This window comes from Carassius carassius, chromosome 19 (genome assembly GCF_963082965.1).
Source record: "Carassius carassius chromosome 19, fCarCar2.1, whole genome shotgun sequence".
NCBI classification, from domain to species: domain Eukaryota; kingdom Metazoa; phylum Chordata; class Actinopteri; order Cypriniformes; family Cyprinidae; genus Carassius; species Carassius carassius.
In genome coordinates this window covers 28,314,652-28,329,266 of record NC_081773.1, presented here as the reverse complement: position 1 = coordinate 28,329,266, position 14,615 = coordinate 28,314,652, and the positions used below count along the sequence as shown (strand labels likewise).

Here is a 14,615-nt window from a genome sequence, read left to right as displayed (position 1 = left end):
TAACCGAGTACGTTCTCTTACGAGAGTTCTCTCGTACTGCGTCTTAGCTAAGACGCTACGGGAACCCCATGTAAAACGCTGTGCGCGCAGGGATCACACACCAATAAACCTGAAGCAACGCCCAGGATATACAGTGCACAGTCACCCGAGGGACTCACAGGACAGGAGGGAGGGGGGGGCCCTCCGTCCCATATCTAGCAGCACCCGTAGATGCAGCAATATGACATCACACAGTCGAGGCAAGGCCTGACCAATGTGGCAATGAGGGTCTTACGCAATACTGCCCATATAACAGTCGGCAGCGCATAACGCTCACAAACTCAGAATTCCCATCAGGGCCCTGATTCGACTATACCGACAGCAGCCTTGCTTGTAGATGGCGAGGCCCAACCTGCCGCCATATATGCTGCAAGGAGATCCCAGTAGACGACGCCCACGACGAGGCGACGCCCCTTCTGGAGTGTGCTCTGACGCCCAGTGGGCACTGAAGGCCCCTGGAAGCGTAAGCTAACGCTATGGCGTCAACTATCCATCTGGATAGAGTCTGTCTCGAAACAGCCATTCCCTTGGAACGTCCACTGAACGAGACAAACAGCTGCTCAGTCTGTCGAAAGACCGCGGAGCGAGACACATAAGCTCTTAAAACCCTAACAGGGCAAAGAAGACTCGAGTCTCCATCCTCTCCTGACACCGACAGGGCAGACAGGGCAATAACCTGAGCCCGAAACGGCGTGTTGAGGGACTTCGGCACATAACCGTGCCTAGGTTTGAGAGGGACCACACATGGAGGGACCACAACTCCGGTTGAGGGTGCCAAATCGAGCCCCTGGCCTGTGAGAGGAGGTCCCTCCTCAACAGCACTGGCCACGGGGCGATGTCTGCTAACTGCATCAAATCTGGGAACCATGGTTGGTTCTTCCAAAAAGGTGCTACAAGCAGTATTGAACATCTCGTTTCTCTCACCCGTTCTATCACCTGCGGAAGGAGGGAGACGGGAGGGAAAGCATAAAGCGGGCAGCACGGCCATCTCCGTGACAGCGCGCTTTCGTTCTTGGAAAAGAACGCGGGGCAGTGAGCGTTTTCAGCCGGACTGATTGCGGGTGTAGAGACCATTCGCCCGTGGGAATGTTGTTTCTGGACAGCCTGTCTGGACCCAGATTCTGTAGCCCAGGCACATGAACTGCCCTCAGCGAGCGCAAGTTGCACTGAGCCCAAACCAGGAGGCGTTCCGTCAGCCTGTACAGGTTTCGGGACCCGAGACAGCCCTGGCGATTTATGTAGGACACCACAGACATGTTGTCCGAACGGACTAAGACGTGGCGGCCCTTGATTCGGGGACAAAAGCGCGTCAGCGCGTTCTCCACTGCCAGCATTTCCAGACAGTTGATATGTTGGAGCTTTTCCCGTTCTGACCACAGGCCAAAGGACGGTCTGCCCTCGAGCAGCGCTCCCCATCCCAAAGTGGAGGCGTCCGTCGACACCATCTTCACTTTCGAGGAAGTCCCCAGGCTTACACCTGATTGGTACCAGTCGTTCGCTGTCCAGGGTTTCTGATCGACCTTGAGACGCAGTCGACCAGATACCCACGCTCCGCGCGGTACCCGCGCTTTCAGCCAGAACTGCAGGGGGCGCATGCGGAGCAGGCCCAACTGCAGAACTGGAGATGCTTAGGCCATGAGACCCAGCATCTTCTGACATTCTCTGAGCGAAACGGTCGCGCCGCAGCGGAGAGAACTCGCTGCGCGCTGAATGCCCAAAGCGCGCTGTGGTGACAGCCGCGCCGTCATGGAACGTGAGTCCAGAGCTATACCCAAAAACAGTATCGTCTGACTGGGGTTCAGCGGATTCTACGTCCAGTTGACACTGAGACCGAGTTTCTCGAGGTGATCGAGTAAAACGGCCCTGTGCTCCACGAGCTCCACTCGTAATTGAGCCAGAATCAGCCAGTCGTCCAAATAGTTCAGCACTCGCATGCCTCTGAGTCTGAGAGGAGCGAGCGCTGCGTCCATGCACCTCGTAAACGTACGAGGAGCTACGGACAAGCCGAACGGCAGGACTGTAAACTGGTATGCCTGGCCCTCGAAGGCGAATCTCAAGTATCGCCTGTGACTTGACGCTATCTGTATTTGAAAATACGCGTCCTTCAGATCTATTGACATGAACCAGTCTCCTCTGCGAATATGCGCGAGGAGCTTCCTGGTCGTAAGCATTCTGAAACTGCGTTTCACCAATGCCTTGTTCAGCTGTCTTAGATCCAGTATGGGCCTGAGACCCCCGTCTTTCTTGGGCACTAGAAAGTATCTGCTGTACAGCCCCCCCCTCGCTTTGAGCTTGAGACACAGGCTCTACAGCCCCTTTGCTCAACAGTTTTGATATTTCGGCCCGAAGTATGTGTGCTACTTCTGTTTTGACCGTAGTTTCGACGCGCGCTAAAAAGCGCGGAGGGCGTCGAAAAAACTGTAGCGAATAGCCTCTCTTTATAATGCCTAGCACCCAATCCGAAACCCCTGGAAGCGCTGACCATGCATTTGCATTGCATGAATGGCTAAGGGCTGGATGCGAAGCGTGCTCTGTTGACTGGGCAACGGCGGCGCTTGGGTGCGCTGCACCATGGGCTTTACGCCTGTGGCATTTGAGGCGGGGAGCGCGCTAATCACAGCGGGCAGATCGCTCCTCCTCGACCCCGTCCCGGCGCTTAACCGATTGAGGGAGGGCTGAGTGGGTCCCGTGGGACTCGTGATGTCTGCGAGTAACTGTGGGCGTGACTGAGAGCTTTGTGGGGCCGGTCTAGCGCGGCTCGCTGCAGAACCGGAGCGCTTTGGCAGGAGGTGCTTAAACGCTTGTGACGCTTTCTGATCCTCGACGAATCTCTTGACAAACTCGTTGACAGACGATCCGAAGAGGCCAGCAGGAGTCAGGGGCACGTCAAGGAACGCAGCGCGCTCAGACTCTGCAATGTCCGAAAGCGTTAGCCACAAATGCCTCTCAGCCACCGTAGCGGAAGCCATAACCCGTCCCATGGCCTGTGCAGCGGACTTATTAGCGCGGAGGGAGAGTTACGAAGCACTCCTCAGATCTGCGAGACAGATCGCTTCAGGTCCCATCTCATCCAGCTTGCGGAGGAGATCGCCCTGGAAAATCTGCAGCGTGGCCATGGTGTGTAGCGCAGACGCAGCCTGCCCAGCAGCAGAGAAGATCCACTGGGCAAAGGTGCACTGCTATAGCCTGTTCCACCGGCGGAAGTGACTGGTAGCCTCTGTTTTTAGCATCGTCCAGTGTGGAGAATGTTGGTGAAACAGATAAACGAATTCTCGCCGAGAATGGAGCGTTCCAAGCTTTCGCCACTTCTTCGTGAAGCTCAGGAAGAAACGGGGCGTGCTTCGAGCTGGGAGAAAGACGCTCATCCGGGAGAAAGCTACCATCCAGCCGGGAACGAGAAGGGGGCGCTGGTGCAGACCACTCGAGGCCGAGGCTCGCCGCGGCCAGCGTGAGCACTCGCATCAGCTCCTTGTCGATATCAGCCCGTCTGCTGGGCCTCTGACCAGAAGGCGTGAGATCCGCGGAGCTCGCCCAATCCTCACTGCCCGAAGCTAGCAGAGAGCACGTGTCCTCTTCCTCCGACGCGGCCCTGAGATCCACTTCCTCGGAGGACGCGGCAGCAGACAGCGGGCGCTGACCATCGGAAAGCGATGCAGGGGAGGCCGGTGAAGCGGGGAGAACCGGCGAGCTCGGTAGAGCTGGAGGCGGTTCCGGTAAATGCTGAGAGCGGCGCTTTTTACGGCGCTGCGGCGCAGCGGAGGATGCAGCCTTGGAGAAGAATGCCAGGCGAGTCCTCAGAGTCACCATCGGCAGTAGCTCGCAGTGAGGGCAGCCGCCGTCAGCGAGCGCGAGCGCTGCATGATCCTCACACAGGCAGGAGTCACAGATGACGTGACGTGCTCTGCACGAGCCGCACGAGAGCATCTTTAAAAAGACGCAGCTCTTTTATGAGTGTAAACACACAGGGCGAACACACACAAGGATATAAAAAGGATATAGGCGCCGGAGAGCGCAGCAGGAACGGCAGTGGAAGGCGGCGAAGGCCAGCAGCTTCAGAAGTGGCTCGTCCCGCTGAGATGCCTATCAGACGGCGCTTGCTTCCTTCGTGATCCAGCGATGCGTGAGCTTCACTGAAGAGATGAAAAATCAGGTGAGTCAGCCTTTTCGAGCTCCTTTTATAGGGTCGGGCCACACCCGTTTCGGCAGGAAGTGGCATGAAGGGCGCGAAGCGCCCTTATTGGTCTGATGTTGCATCAGCCTGCGCTCGATAGGCTGTGCAGTTGCCGCAGAGCAGCCAATGAGCGAGCAAACCGTCTCGCCTATGGCTGTGTACTGCTGCAAATGCGCTATACAAAAATTCAAAATTAAGGATAATTTTTTGCTTAAGTATATCGTGAAAAGAGACTTTTCCCGTAGCGTCTTAGCTAAAACGCAGTACGAGAGAACTCTCGTAAGAGAACTATGATTACAGTGCAACATTACCAATCCCAGCTTGTAGGCCTGCTAATATTTAAAATATATATATAGCTTTTCCAAAGGGTAAAGTGCAGCATCAACAGTTTCAGTTTTCAGTTTAGACCTGCTCAGATTTCGTTATTGCGTTGGCCCGATCGGAATTAAGAGCAAAGGTCTGTTTAAATGCCGACGGGAGCTGCGTTTGAATTACAATCATTTTTTTCCTAGTTGTAGTGATGTTCACTCTCGCGTGATGCCTTTTGAAAACCTTAGGCCGGTGACACACTGGCATATTGCACCTGTCAAACATAGTCTATTTTGCCGTCAATACTGTTGACGGTGTCCTTTATCAGTAGGCTTTATATTTATGCTCAACATGAAGTATAGATATTGTTGTCGTGAAGACAAAATCCTGGTCTGTCGGCGGCCTCCCTCTATGTCACTTACAGTAGCAGCAGCGCGCCAGTGCCGCGTAAAGGCACGATTCTGGTGTGAAAAGACAAAAAGAACACGAAGCAGGTGTCACACACCTGACACGCAGCAGAAACGCCACGCTCACGCCACGCAGCCAGTGTGTCACCGGCATTAGAATCAGCTGCAGGGCGGGATTTGCGCTGAACGCGGAGACTTCCGCCACTTAATATATTTGTTTGGAAACACGAAAATGTACCTATGTTCCGCAAACAAAATATTGCATTCGGTACACACTTTTTTTCCTCATCATGACATATTTTTGGACTGATGCGACTTATACTCAGGTGCGACTTATATTCCGAAATATACGGTAATTACTTTTTTTTTTTGCTGATGATTGAGTTTACATTTCACAATTCAGACATTGTTTCTCACTATTCTCAGAAAAAAAAGATAATAATAATAATTTGAGATACTCTAGGGCCCCAAAACCCCCTCAGACTGTAGAGGGTTAACTTGGAATTCTGACTTTAGAATTCTGATATATCTCAATTTAGTCTCAATTTGTTATTATGTTTTATCTCACAATTTACATTTATAGAATAATTTTTTACATGCCCTGATAATTGTGCTTTTATGTTTTATTTTTTAGTTTATAGTCTGGGATTATGTGTTGCAGCGCTGTCTTTTTTGTCTCAGGATTTTCTCAGAACTAAGTATTGTGTTACTGTTTTTACCGAATTCTATCATTTATTTTTGTAGTTTTACAGTGAACACCAAACATGCATATTAACAAAATAGTAAAATAGTTAATTTTTTATTAATTTTATATTTTTATTATTTTAGTCTGTACTTTCTTTTTAGAGTTGGATTGTAAGTGTATTTTGAATAGGTTTTTGTCACAATGCATTGTTGGTTTGCTGTTATGCCTTAAATTGAAATCTTTGCTTTGAATTCTGATTTGTTTTTATGGGATGGTGCAGTTGTCCTCTAAATTTGTCATTTGGTCATATTTGTAATGTGGTAACTAAAGCATTGTGGTATCAGCTGTTTCTCCTCTGTTCTTCATCTGCTATAAAATCCTTATCTTTTAAACTGTGTTCTGTTGACATTTAGATTGAAGATTCTATATAAATTTCCTTTGTCCTACTGGCTAATATATATTTCATCCACTGCTCTGTTAATTCATATTGCTCTCTTGACAAGCATACTGTACCCATCAGATGTGAGTCTGCTATGTTTGTGAAATCCGTTATTCTTAATATTCCTAATGAGAACGTTTACTCAGATGGGCAGATATGTCCCACAGGGTCAAGAGCAAGCCCATTTTGCAATTTTGTTAAAGCTAGTCAATCTTAATTATGTAACTCCTTCCTGTCCGAACAGGATCTCCCTGGGGTGCTGTACTCCATTTCATGTGCTCATTTTACATGTCATTCTCCATTGTAACAGTGGATGTGATGTTATGGTATTCTGAATCAAAGTGATGAGTCCACCAGGGCTGCTTTTAATATTTATATTTATATTTTGCTTAAAGAGCATGAAGCCCATTTTTCAGAATTTTAAGATTTTCTTTGCAACATAGAACACCTCCATGACTATTAAGCACAAGCTATGACAATTACTATTCTATTGTATTCTTTTCTTTCTTTTCTATTCTATTCTATTCTATATTCTTTAGTAAAACCAATGGAAAACAAATTTTCTTTAGTAGGCAGTTTCAGTTTGATATTCTATTCTATTCTGTCCTATTCTATTATTTTCTATTATGCTGTGTTCTTAAGTAATTCCAATGGAAAAAGTTGTTATAAGATGCAGTTTTTTTTAGCAGACAGTTTTGATGTTTGATTTCTTATTGTTTGTAAATCTTCAGTAAATTATTTACTGTTTCATATGCATGACAGATTTACATGCTTGGGCAATATATATTCTATTCTATACTCCTTTAGTAAGTCCAGTGGAAATGATTTTTCTTTAGTAGGCAGATATTCTATTCTATTCTATTCTATTCTATTCTATTCTTTCACTGTGTACATTTTGTAAATCCAATGGGAAAAGTTTTTATATGATACATTTTCTTTAATATGCAGTTTCAGTGTTTGATATTCGATTTTATTCTACTCTACTCTACTCTACTCTACTATTCTGTGTTCTTTAATAAATCCAATGGGAAAAGTTGTTATAATATGCATTTTCTTTAGTAGGCAGTTTTAGTGTTTGATTTCATATTGTTTGTGAATCTTTATTGAAGAATTCAACTATGCTATTCAATTCAATTCTATTCTATTCCTCCATTGGATTCATTGTGTCCTTTAGTAAAGTAAATGGGAAAAGTTATTGGAAGATGCATTTTCTTTAGTATGCAGTTTTAGTTTGAATTTGAATTTGTGGACATCACTTACTATCAGCGAGGGTCATTTTGTGATTGGAGATTACCAGTATGTTACCAGTCATCTGGTATTTACTTGGCAACATTTTAGATTTCATTTAGTGCTGGCCGAGTGGTAATTTTGGTCTCCAGCAATGATCCCTTGTGTTTCTCTGTCGGTGATGAACGCCGTTCACCCCTTCCCAACCCCCTCCACTCCATTCCCCCTCCTCTCTGCTGCTTCTGCAGCATTCAGTGAATGAGAGGCAGCAGCAACCCTCTGCATGTGCTCACATCAGGGGTACAGCCAACCTGAGTCGAGTGCAGCTCTCAGGGACGCCCCGTTGAGAGACAACCGAGCAAGTGAATGAAGACGGACTGGTAGTTTGATTTTAAATTTGTAGGCTGTCTCCTTTTATCCTTGTGATAGAACCCTAATTAAATCGAGTGTGTTGGGATAACGTAGAAGGGCATTCAGGATACAAGTACGGTCCAGGATGGCCCATTTGAACTGGTGCTTGGCAGCTTTTCTCAATTGGGCGAAGTTCCTCTTCTTTTGCTTCTTTCCACTCAAACTGTCCAAGACAGGGAAGGTAAGCCTGCATCCTCCTCAAGTGCTGTTACATGAACCATCCCTTGTCGTGTTTATCGTTTTAGACTAGTTGGTGCATTTCCATGTTTGTTCTTCACCGGATGACACACCATAATCCACAATGTCAATCACTAAGAGGACGTACCAGTTTTTACAGCAGCAACACTTAGCTTGAGTGGATGACCTTTAATATCTAGAGGTTGTGGTACGTTTGAAATATTGCAGGTTGTAAAATTTCATCTTGAGGTGGCTGGGCGCTTTCACAGCCACTTAATTGATTATCATAACAATGAGCTGCTAGTGTGCATGACTGTATTGTTTCTATTTTGACATTTAGCTTGTAAAGCTCTGTAAAACTAGGAAGTCCTGCCATAAAGTCCTGCCATGATTTGTTTTATTTTTTATTTATTTTTTTACATCGGTTTGCATTCACTTTAGACATAAATTAATGTGTCTGGATAAATCTCCCATCGAATAGTGTGAGTGTGAGATGCTCTTTCCAAACTGTACTATAAGTTGATTTTGGTGGTAAATGGATTCGATCTGGATTTAAGTGGAAATTTGTGTAGAGTTAGTAGGTCTAGTTTCATCTCTCTTTTGGAACGTTTGAAATCTCACATCTTATAACAGGCTGTGTTACCATAAGAAAGTGTTGCTGTAATGGAAAATTTGGCATTCAGATGCAATAATATTTCTGAAATAAACAATTAAATGAATATGTGTGAATACGTGGAATACAACGCACACTTATAACTTCAGTATAAATGTGGTTTCTCTTTCGCAGATGATTGGTCAAATGCTGTCTCTCTTCTGTCTCTCTTGCACTTTTCATTTTTTGTTTCAGATTTACATTTAACTTTTCTCCTGTTAATATTATTAATAAAACCAAAAACTTTATCAAAAGGTATACATTTCTGTTTGGGGTCAGTAAGAATTTTTGTTTTTAAATGATATTGATAATAAATACTTTTATTCAGCAAGGATGCAGTCAATTGATCAAAAATTACAATGAGACATTTACTATGTTATTAATGATTTCTATTTCAAATAAATGCTGTTCTATTGATCTTTTCTGTTTTTGAGATAAGAATCTGCAAAAAGAAAAAAAATTCCTCAGTATTTACAGAAATAATAAGCAGCAGAACTGTTTTCAACACTTATAATAATAAGGAATGTTTCTTGAGCCTCAAATCAGCATATTGAAATGATTTCTGAAGTATCATGTGACACTGAAGACTGGAGGAATGATGCAGAAGATACAGCTTTGATCACAGGAATAAATTACATTTTAAAATAAGTTCAAATAAAAAAAAGTGATTTTAAATTATAATCAAATTTCATTGTAAATAAATGCAGTCTTGAGCATAAGAGTGTTCATTCAAAAATATAAAAAAATGTATATTTCCTTTTAAAGTGCAGTGGTGTTGCATGAAGAAACAGCATCTAAAGAAACACTCGATTATGTCACCACAGGGTAATAGGTGCGAGCACAATTCATGAACTATAAAATGTGTATCTTGAATCCAATAATAAAGATGCAGTCTATTAAATGGACAATGAATATTCCATCAGTCAATGCATGTGGACTTTGCATAAATATAAAATGTAAATGACTAATTTAATTGTGTTGTGAAAGTGATATTTGACATTTTGAAGCACAAAGTGTATGTTTCAGACAGTATTAATCTTTTTTTACAATTGTATCTTTCGTCTTCAAGTGTTGGCGAAAGTGTCCCGACTCTGGCAGGAATGACGTCTGCTGGATGACGATCAATGCATGTCAAACGATCACTCAGCATGTATAAAGAGCAGTCGATATCTGCAGTGTACAGACCATTGTACCATTTCCACATTGGCTCGGGGCCACCATACAACCAAACGCTTATCATGGCTCCCTGCAGAACCTCTCACAATGATGGGTTTTGGTACAATTCTGGATTTGGTGATCACTCCTCATAGTCTGCACTCAGCTTTGAGATTATGAGACCAGGCTGCTTGGAGGAAGGCCAGAAACATCTTTGTGCTTCTATCTGCTGGTCTGGCCACAAATCAAGCGTCTACAGATACACCAGACATGTGTAGAGGCAAAATAGACACGGACAAAAGGGTCCTATGTATTTACGAGTGTTCATACAACAGCGGCGGATATTACCAGCCATTGTGATAACAAGGAGGTGGTGAACACTGTCATTAGACTTGTAACATAGACACTTGTAACATCTGGTCCAGTTTGCAGATTATTCTAGTGAAAAATCCTTCTGGACTTTTTATGACTGTATGTTTTTGCAAATTTCTTTGGTGACACTAGTGGCAGAGACAGCTTCAATTAAGAACATAATGTGATATCTCCTTATACACACATACTGATGAAAAAGTACCATTTGGCAACTAAGAAACAAAGTCAGTATGTCCTGCCTGAAGAGAGACGGTGGACATAATGTGATCTTAGCAGGCCTTTCTCTTTCACCCTGAAATCAATTATAGGATATTGGCATTTTGATAGCACTCCTTGCTGTTTTTCTTCTTGCATTTATCATTGGGCAAGATAAAGCACTTTTCCTCTCATTTACCTAATGTCTTTACTGCTCGTAAATTAAAAGCCACTCACACACTTGGCAGAGGGAGACGAGGTCATCTGAGATGGACGTTGTGTCCTTAACACCGTTTTTGAGTGCATCCTTTTTTAAATGCATGCTGGCCATGAAAATAAAAGTAGAGTTTTTAGAGTTACATAGTTTTATTTTACCATGGTCTGTTTGGATTGGCTGGCTGGTATGCAGTTAAAGCGTTTAATGCACAGGTAATTCCAGGTCAGTTGAATCACCGTTCTATATTAATACACTGCTTTTTATGAACAAACTCACACACACATCGCTCACACACAGAGATCGGAGATCATGCAGTGCGCACACAGAAACATTGAGGAGCACAGAAACTTGTCAACACTGCCTCATGATTTTTATTAATAAAATATGGTCAATTCTATATATATACAGTATATATATATATATATATATATAAAATCTATTTTTATATATTAATTTGTTAAAATTAACTTTTAATAAGTGTTACTATTTAAAACATTTTGTAATTTTTTATATTTTCGATCCGTTTTAAATACACACACAAAATAACATTTTCTATAAATTATTCATATTAAATATAATATATAAAATCTAAATATATTTGTATTAAATATTTATGTATATATAATTATGATTATTGTTTATATACATTTTATCTGCATTTCAAATATATTAATGCTTTATATATAGGCTTCTCACAAGGTCTTTGAATGGAGCAGATGTTACAGCTCAATCTGAACATGTTTGGTCTTGTTTTCCCATTCTTTAAATTATTGTCCTGAGAAATGTGAGAATATTACGTTACACATTTACTTACAATGTCAAAGGAAGGAGCTCATCAGGGTGGTGTGAGTAATCTTATTAAGTCATGGAGCACTTTTCATTAACAATAGCAGTTTGTTATGTATTGGATATCATGTAATTATGTGAGTATGGAGTTCCCACAGTTGCTGTGGATGAGATAACATAACATATCCATGAGCATCTGACGAGAAGCTGCTGAGGGGCTGGTTCCTTTGAAAGGATATAAACAAACATGTTACATAAAAGTTTGACAAGCAGAGAAGCTCACTGATCTGACGCCCACAATGTACTGATTACAGAACTGTCTGGATATCCTGCGTTTTCAAGCAAGATAAGTTTGATAAGCGTAGGGTTTGATAGTTTGCTTTGGCTCTCGCAGCGGTGGTGTGTAATAGGTCAGAATGACATCAAACCACAGAAGGATCCAGAGCCTAGTGTTTTTAGTGATAGTCATTGTGTTCTGCTAGGAGTGTGTGTGTGTGTGTGTGTGTGCTACTCCTTTTAGAAAGACCACTCAGGAAAACGTGCTGTTACACGTGAAGTAAGAGTGGGTGTGTCTTCATTGTTTTCCATGGATAGAAGAGAGGAGCAGATGCTGTGTGTGTTTGCTTGGGGTTATAGAGTAATACTCAAGTAATATTAAACAAGTGATATCACTTCATTTCAAAACACACTAATTGAAAACAAGTCATCTTTTCTGTATGCTTTCATTTATTCTTACACGCGTAATTGTGTTAAAAAATTATTTATTTCAGCCATTTGCCAAGTCAGCATTTCTCATATTCATTTAAAGTTGAAGTACAATATCTAAATAAAAGAGTACATACTAGTGGTCGACTGATATGTATTTTTTGACTGCCGATGTCTTGGAAAGCGGGGGGAGGGGGGTGATAGTCAATATAAAGCTGATATATATTTTTTATTATTATTAATATTTAAGAAAATTGAATTCATTTGACAATGGATTAAACAATAAATGTGTAAAAGAAACATACTTTAGATAACAGTATTTTTCACAAATTAATAAATATTTAATAAAATTATAACAAAAAAGTAAACACTGTAACCAATAGGACACTCCGTATTCTGGGAAGTTTTTGTGCATTTGGAATCATATTTTTTAAATGAAGCCAGGGTAACCCTCATTTTACATTTGACAGTGGGCAAATGCATAAAGCACAGCAAAATTTGAAATCACAAGTTTACAGTTTAAAGCATTCAATTCACATGAACCGACCATCACACAGAGAACACATGATCATGCTGGATAAAAATGCACACTTCACAAGATCTCACAGCTGGATTCGACCGAGTTTGCAAAGTTTGTGAAATTAAATGTTCATTAGTCATTCAAAGATTTGTTTAAATGATATAAATGCGTATTTGCTTAATGCTGACAGCAAATGAGAAAGTATTATAATGTTTGCCTTTATATTAATAATAGGCCTAATATAAAATAAATCGTTTTAATACTTTTATAAAAAGTCAGCACCGTCAAAATAAAAGTCCCACCTCGAACACATCGGCCAAGCAGAAAACTTATCGGCCGATGCCGATATTTGAAAAATGCAAAATATCGGCCGATATATCGGCCTTGGTGATATATTGGTCGACAACTAGTAAATACTATATATACAAAGCAATTATATAAATGACAAAACACAACAAAATTACTACAATTTCAGCTAAAATTAAAGTTAAAACTGAAAATATAAAAATAAAATCTAATTCAGATGTTTAAAAAGTATAGTTAATAGATTATTATATTGACAAAACATTTAAGGGTAGAAAAAATATTATTATAATTAATAGTTTTTCCAAAAAGTTGCTTTAAATTATTATTTTAATTATTAGAATTTTTTTTTTTTAATTTTGGTTTCACTTTTTAGCGTAGAATATTTGGAATTTTTGAAATTTTAATGTAGAAAGACCAACATAGTATTTTCTTGTTTTCATCGACAACAGTTTAACTGTAAGCAACTAAATTCTAACAAAAGCATGAATCCATGTTTCTTCATCACTCTCACATCTAAATATATATACGGCATCTACCACAGTAGCAAAATCTCTACTGGACGTCACTTTTCTTCAACCAGGCCCTGCTCTCCTCCTTTCCTGCCCTCCCATACTTCCTTCCTCTGCTCCTTTCATCCTGATCCCAGTCCTCTAGCTATAAAGCAATTGCTCCATCTCAGTCAGGACGGTCCCCAGCCTGTACTCGACCCCGTTTGACACAGACTATCCGCTCCGAGAGAAAGCTTTATTTCCATAATGGAGGCAATAAGAATAATGCCTGTGTTTTATCTGAAAGGAAGGAGGACTGCGCTGAAGGTCGAAGCCATGTTAATGGATTTGATAATGCTGTGTGTTTTTCAGACTCCTCCTCCAGCGCTGCTGCTCAGATCATCTTCAGGCTCTGATGCTCTTGTCTGTCTGCAATAATTCAGTCTGTCTTTTGGTGTGACAATTGACACTTTTGTTTTAGTTTAAGGGCATTTTTACACTTGAGTGCCATAGAACTTCAGAGTTCAGTACGTCTGTACTGGTTGTCCACTCATGAAGTGGTAAAATTTTATATTTTGGTCTGGAATGAAGTGTGACATTGCTGGAGATTTTTATCTGCTGTTTTTCTTTAAAAAAAAATCATTTATGCAGCAATGTGATTAAAAACGGCAAAGACTTCAGAATGTGATACGATTGTAATCTGTAAGAATTCTGAATTCTGTAAAAATTCATTTTGACTTTACTCAATACATTATCGTTTGAGGTAGTTTTTTTTGAAAGACGATTATTATCACCAAGGATGCATTTGATCAAAAATGTGGTAAAAAAACAGTACTATTGTGAAATCCAGTATTATTGCCATTTCAAGTAGTCTAACTTTCTTTTTATTCTTCTTCAAAATCTTTTTTATTCCTTTGTCGGCAAAGCTGAATTTCCAGTCTTCAGTGTCACATGATCCTTCAGAAATCATTCTAACATACAGATTTTCTGCGATTCTGCAGCATTTATTTGAAATTGAAACCTTTTTAAAAAAAAAATGTCTATACTGATGTAATATGTGAACTATTAAAAAGTGCATTGTTTTATACCATTTTTTTTCTAACCATTTTAACAGAAAATTCCATTAGAACAACCCCTTGACTTAAAAAAACAAAAAACAAAAGTCAAAAGCTTGTTTCACAATACAGTATGTTGGACAGTAAATAGCTAAGGTAGGACTGATCATCAGTAATGCTTCCAGAGTTCAGAAAATGTTACTCTCAACCCTATTCAATCTAACAGAGCCTGTTCTTCCTCAGTTCTCATTGTGGCCACTAGGAGTCACTCTGGCTGCTCTTGTTCTCTCAGGTTATTG

At 41.5% G+C, this 14,615-nt stretch overlaps 1 protein-coding gene across 10 annotated transcripts in view; it reads left to right on the top strand.

Moving 5' to 3' along the window:
- The window catches only part of LOC132095506 (tensin-1-like), a 244,394-nt gene that overhangs the window by 41,487 nt on the left and 188,292 nt on the right, over positions 1-14,615 (top strand). Inside the window, exon 1 of one of the 10 annotated variants that reach the window (XM_059500565.1) lies at positions 7,662-7,869. The exons of the other annotated variants lie outside the window; for them this stretch is intronic. Coding sequence (XP_059356548.1) covers positions 7,774-7,869 — 96 coding nt within the window. The 5' untranslated portion in view covers positions 7,662-7,773. Of the gene's footprint in view, positions 1-7,661; positions 7,870-14,615 lie in introns of those variants that run through there. 10 annotated transcript variants of the gene reach the window in all.